This window comes from Macrobrachium nipponense, chromosome 9, assembly GCF_015104395.2.
Source record: "Macrobrachium nipponense isolate FS-2020 chromosome 9, ASM1510439v2, whole genome shotgun sequence".
Lineage (NCBI taxonomy): Eukaryota > Metazoa > Arthropoda > Malacostraca > Decapoda > Palaemonidae > Macrobrachium > Macrobrachium nipponense.
Genome location: NC_061110.1, coordinates 84,473,550 through 84,480,404, shown reverse-complemented (window position 1 = coordinate 84,480,404; position 6,855 = coordinate 84,473,550). Strand labels below are relative to the sequence as shown.

The following is a 6,855-nucleotide window of genomic DNA, read 5'->3' as shown; positions in this document are numbered from 1 at the left end:
AAAACTTATCATTTCCCTTATGTATTGTATGTATGTATGTATGTATGTATGTATGAGGTATATGTATGTAGCATAAAGGTAGGTTAGTCAGGGGATACAGATAAAAATTTCATACACTATTATACTTTACATATATTCCATAATACATAACAGAAGCACAGCCTACCTTTATGGAATTCATTTCTTGTCCAACCATATTGATCAAGTATTCCCCCTAAAAGATTTCCATTAAATAAATAGAATAATATAAAAAATCTACGATGATTAACCAGTAGTATAATAATATCTAAAAACATTAATAATGGATGTTTCATACTTACTTATATGCATCAGTACTTCACTATCACCACAATGGTAACCACTAAATATGGCAGCTATCATGGAGCAGCATAAGCTGAGTTTTAATGTTTTCCATAGTAATTTTTTACTTTCCGTGTTCTGCCCTTCGTGTTTTTCTATTCATCTGCACTACACTTAATTAAATATTTCTGTTTTTTAGTTTATTAATTTAGTGATGAAAGGAGTGCATGGTGTATGAGTCTATTGAGTCCGAAAGTGATGCTGATGATCTGCTATCGATGAAAGTTTTCGAGGCAGTGGTTCACCCCAGTGGAATGTGGAAGTGAAGCTTTAATCCTCGCTTAATAATGTAATCGAATATGGTCTCGAAGTAGAATATTTGTGTAAGGTTAGTATGAAGCAGATAAACTTAATTTTTTAATTAAAAATTCGAATTTGCAATTTATTTACTAGTCTTTTGGCGATACAAAATGTTTGAAGAATGGGAATAAAAGCTTCTTCAAGAAAATGGGTAAGGTCCTTATGATTGCAATAAGAGGAATCTGCTTTCTACAATGCAAAACAAAAAACACTGCAAATGCAATGCTTGACTCACGTTTTCCAACCGGTACTTCTCTCTCCATCCAAAAAAATATGAAAAGAACGAAGATCTTGACCTGCCATGACAGCAGTCAGCCCCACATAAGTACTAAATATCTCACATTAATCTTACTTATAGATTTTACTAGGCCATACTCGCTACGGTACGTAACTGTAAGTCTTTTTCTCCAAAATAGATATCAGCTGTTCATATTCTATAGCTGCAAGCAAATACGGATCTTACCTAGATGGTCCCCCAAAAAATCCCCCCCCCTTTCCGGAGTAGCTTTCTAAGACTGATATATCTGGGGCTGATTATTCCTTTGATATTTACAGTCTTTTGTTTATATTTTTACCGGCAAATCCCCAACGGGCTTGTGCTAAATACACCTTTGTAAAAGGTGTCACTATTCTAAGAATGATCTGTGAATACAGTTGCAACAACCAACACTGCCTTTGTATTTACATAGGTTTGTTAACTGTAATTTAGCGATTTCTATATATATATATATATATATATATATATATATAGATATATATATATAAAATCGCTAAATTACACTGGTATAACGGTCTGGATACGCAGTGTGTCCCCCCCGGAGTGCGGATATATGAATAGTAGCAAAGGTAAACTTATGAACATGTAAACAAACTACAGAATTGGACAGAATCCAAAAAGATAAAAAGATCTCTATATATTTTTCTCTATAAAAAACTCATTTTAAACGCATAATGGCCATATAATATGTCACATTAACGGCCAAAATGTTATAAAAGAAATTCATCACTGTAGCCCAGTGAAACGGAAATTAATTTCATGCTAAGAATCTAACATCAAGCGCAATTACATCCAAAGGTTTGTGTTGCATGTAATGTTAGTATTAAAATTACTGTCTACTATATGTACAAGAGTAACATAAAATGTAAGTGTAACAGGGCAAATTACCTGTAATTTTTTAGTGGAAGTACCCATAATTACATGACACCGTGCTTTCAAGTTCGTTGGACCTCTGTTCTCTTTTCCATTTTTATGTTTTCTGTCTCTTATATAACGTAACGTCTGTTTCGTTTCCAATTACATAAATAGCCGACATGTGCATGATATATGTTTTCTATGTAGGAAGTGTAACAACGAAAATTAAAATAAACGACCAGATTAACTGAAATTTCAATGGAGCTACCAGAGTGCAATACTACTGCGCTTCAAATCAGCTGTTTTCATTTTTTTTTCTTCTTTTTTGAAATTTCTATGTATTCCATTTATCTATGCACAGTTGATATATAAAGAAAAAAGTCATGAAATTGGCTAAATATTGTACCCCCCCCCCCCCCCCCCCCCGTACTTTACGAAATTATTACAGTTTAATCTTAAAAAAAAGTAACTGAAACAACAGTAAAAGCTAAATAAATGTACCAATAGTTGAAAAGCAAAGACGTGAGCGAATATGCCTCCACCCAAACACTGAAGACACTTTTATCCCACCTCCCCTCCCCCACCCCCTCCCCACTCCACACCTCTCAACAATCAGCCGAATGCCAACAATGATATCCCATGGAAACCAATCAGCGTAGAAAAGGAAATGGTCAGCTCGTTCAACTGGCTGAGCAGAAGTATTTTAGTGTTCCCATCAAGACATTTTGATCTTCGCTCGCCACATCCATCAAAACACATGTGCACCTTTATTGCAATTGTGTTCATTTGTGTCAATAAAACTACAAAACACCTTCTTACCGAGTAGATTGATACCTTCCTTGATAATTTCACATGGTTCACAAAAGAATACAGCTAGTGGCTTATTCAAGCTGTATTGATATTCAGGTATGGTAGAATGAAGTGTAAAAAGATCCAGGCAGCAAATATAAAAATTAAATCATATGAATATTACCAATTTTGTCAGCATAGCTCACTTTTTCGAGATCTATATAAAGTAAGACTGTCGTTAGAAGGAACAACAGGCCTCCTATTTCAAAGTTTACAATGATAAAAAAAAATAAATGCATCCGGAAAATCGCTAAGAATGCGATTTCCGGATTGTATAGAAACATTTGCATTTGTACTTTAAATGTTACTAGGTACCTTGGCATCCATAATACTGTCCATTGTTGTTTTTGTTGTTGTTGTTGTTGTCTTTTGTTTTTAACCATTGAAATCCTTTTACTGTATTTTAGTTGCGAATATGCTGCAACATTTTTATTCAAGATTGTTCATTTTTACTAAAATAGTCATTAGGTAATATGGTTTTTATATTTTTATATTGTGCATGTCGTTAATATTCTTTTTATTTTTGCTGTGGTTACAGCTAACGTCATTTTTACCTAACATATAGTAAGGTATTGCTAACTACATATTTCTACAAGGCTACAAGGTATAATTTCATGTAACTCTCACTATTAATGAAATGATTATTGCTCATAATGATTACGCTTCAATAAATGCAATAATGTATCCCTAAGGCCATAAATATTCAATACTAATAAATCCATTACCAAAAATTACCATTTCTTCTTTTTGAAATAAACATTAATATATTTAGTAAAAGCTTCCTGGGTTTTCTTTAATACCTCCTTCGCCTGGAGGACAAGTCGTAACATATCCATTTAAACTTTAGGAAACATCTGTAAAATAGATATTATAATTTCCTACGCCTATTTCATTGGCAAAAAACCGACATTAGCAATAAATCTAAATTTAAGTTACTAGGAAGCTAAACAATCCGTACATTAAGCTGAATCATGCAACATATTTTCCTCAATGTCACAACAACAAACGGTGAAACATTCTTGGCTGTCGAGTATAAAAGATCGCAGGGAAGGCCTTCCAGCACACTCTCGCCCAGTAGTGGCCAAAGACAACATTAGCAAGCAACAATGAAGTTTCTGGTTGGTAAAGCCTAAGCGAAAAGTTTATCGAGGCAATATGTGAATTACAATATAATAGCTTTCTCTAACGGCCGAAACATAGATTTGGTCAACTGGAATATTTCATCAATTGTTTCATAACTGTAACGTTTTAGGCTATTTCTTACTAATCTTTTGGTATATTATTTAATATAATTCTCTCTCTCTCTCTCTCTCTCTCTCTCTCTCTCTCTCTCTCTCTCTTTCTTTCAATTTACTGATTTAGACTATTCAAATGCAGCAGTAATATAATATTACTTATTATTTTTCAGGTGTTTGCACTCCTAGTGGCTTTAGCTTGCGCTTCCGAGGTAGAGAAGCGAGAGGCGGAGCCAAGTTATGGAGGATACGGCCACGTGAGCCACCATCATCGTCCTTCCTATGGATATGGCTATTCTAATCACTATCATAAGCGATTCTGGCTTGATCATGAGCCTGAGGCTGAACTTCTCCCTATGGCTATGGCTTCTTCTTATGGGTATCGGCCTAGTCACCTATGGCTACTCTCACCGCTATCACAAGAGGTCTGCTGATCCTGAGCCAGAAGCTGAACCTTCCTATGGCTATGGCTCTTCTTATGGGTATCGCCCAGTCACCTATGGCTACTCTCACCGCTATCACAAGAGGTCTGCTGATCCTGAGCCAGAAGCTGAACCTTCCTATGGCTATGGCTCTTCTTATGGGTATCGCCCAGTCACCTATGGCTACTCTCGCCGCTATCATGGATAAGAACATCGTCAGCGCAAAAGGTCTACTGATCCACAGCCAACGGCAAGACCTTCTCCCAGTTATAGGTTCGGACATACCTATAATTATTCTCGTCTAGTCTACCACTGCCCATCCTATAACTAATAGCCAAAGAGGAAAGACACAGATGTCTATAGCTAGCAATAGATTTTTATTTTTTGTTAGTTCATGAATGATCTGCAACTTCGACAAAGTAATAAAGTACTAATACTATACAAGTCATTTTTATTTCAATGCTTCTCTTCACGTTTCTCTTCGGTATTCATTGCTACAAAAGATGTAGGAATTTTAAATAAGGATATTATCATTCCTGAACAGACTGAATGTACATAAGGTTTTATGCAATTTCTAGCTATAAAATAATTCCTAGGAAGGGCTATCGGAGGCTGTTATCAACCCCAGTCACAAAAGAAGCGTTAGAACTAAATAAGTTAACCAATTTGCACCTGGAGAAGTTATAGAAATCCCCAATAAAATGCATCAAATTACAACTATAGGGGACGTCATTAGGAAACCAAGTTTTTAAAATGGGTGAAGACAGAAAAATTGAGGAAAGCAACTTTTTAAAATCAAATAATACGATATATTGCAATATCACCAGTTGCAAATTCACATCGATCTTGCGTATGTCAAGTAATTCTTACCAAAAAATCACGCATGAACATTTAGATACGAATTTTAATTGGTTGAGTATTACGGCAATAACACTCTGATCTATATTCTAATCTATGATAACTTTAAAACTTTCATCATTTCCCTTATGTATGTATGCACAGTCGACCTTTATGGGATTCATTCTTGTCCACCATATTTATCAAGTATCTAAAAGATTTCCATTAAATAAAAATGAATAATTTAAAAAATCTACACTGATTAACTAGTAGATATAATAATATCTAAAAATATTAATAATGGATGCTTCATACTACTTTTGTGCATTCAGTACTTCACTACCACACAATGGTAACCACTAATATTGGCAGCTATCATGGAACAGCATAAGCCTGAGTTTAATGTTTTTCCATAGCAATTTTTTTCTTTACCGTGTGCCCTTCGTGTTTTTCATTCATCTGCACTACACTTAATTAAAGATTTCTGTTCTGTAGTTTATTAATTTAGTGATGAAAGGAGTAAATAATGGTGTGTGTTGAGTGAATTTTGTTCGACGTGATGCTGATGATCTGCTGAAGATGCAAGTTTTCCGAGCGGTGGTTCACCCCTAGTGAATGTGGAAGTGAAACTTTAATTCTCGTTGATAATGTAATCGAATATGGCCTGTGCCAAAAACCGAAGTAGAATATATATAAGGTAAGTATTAAGCAGAGAAACTTCATTTATTAATCAAAACTTCGAATTTAATGATTTTACTCGTCTTCGAAGATAAAAATGTTGCTGAAGCTGGAATAAGCCTTCCTCAAAAAGAAAGTTGGTAAGGTCCTTATGATTGCAATATGAGGAATCTGCTTCTGCAATGCAACTAACACTGCAAATGCAACTCCTGACTTCCGCTTTCCAAGTACTTCACTCTCCACCCAAAAGATATGATAGAACGAAGATCTTGACCTACACGATAGCATTTAGTCCCACATAAGAACTTAAATATTTCACAGTAATTTTACTTATAGATTTTACTAGGCGTATCCTTGCTAAGGTTGCATATCTACAAGTCTTTTTCTCCAAAATATGATATCAGCTGTTCATATTATATAGCTGCACGCAAATACGGATCTTACCTATATAGTGACCCCCCAAACAGTTTCGGGAGTCGCTATCTAAGACTATATTCCTTGGGGATTATATTAGAGTTCAAGGTGATAATAATTTTTGGTGAATTTGGTGATACTGGTGATACTGATATTGGTGATACGATAATGACATGGGTTCTTGTAATGATACTAAGGATGTGATTTGTGAATATGGGAGGTACTAACCACAAATTTAATGGTGTTTTATAGGAGGATGTTGTGTTAATGACCTGTTCAAAGACTGTTGTAAAAGTCGAATTGAGAATACCTACTGGTCTTCTTTTGCCCGGGTGTTTTTTTTTTTTTTTTTTCTGTGATAGCCCTAGAGTTTTCCCCCTTTTTTATGGGTTCAGCAGATAATTTGCTTGAAGTCTACGTGAGTTACAAATGTTACAGTGTCACGGGAATGGTTAACAGTGCCATTGGCTTTTCTTTCCCCTTTTTTGGACGTTAGCCATCGCTGACGTGAGTTTTTTTATATACATGGGTAAATTGAATTTATTTTTCTCACCGAATAGTTTGTGTAAATTTTTCAATATCTCAGTTCATGACTTGGAATCATTGTTCGGGAATGTGATATAATTTC

The 6,855-nt window shown here is 34.9% G+C and overlaps 1 protein-coding gene across 1 annotated transcript; it reads left to right on the top strand.

Moving 5' to 3' along the window:
• Nucleotides 1-3,697: 3,697 nt before the first annotated feature.
• On the top strand, nucleotides 3,698-4,736 carry LOC135218128 (RNA-binding motif protein, Y chromosome, family 1 member F/J-like). The gene is made up of 3 exons (XM_064254275.1): nucleotides 3,698-3,759; nucleotides 4,050-4,217; nucleotides 4,249-4,736. The coding sequence occupies exons 1-3, from the start codon at nucleotides 3,748-3,750 to the stop codon at nucleotides 4,504-4,506; spliced, it is 438 nt and encodes a 145-aa protein (XP_064110345.1). The 5' UTR covers nucleotides 3,698-3,747; the 3' UTR covers nucleotides 4,507-4,736.
• Nucleotides 4,737-6,855: the final 2,119 nt, after the last annotated feature.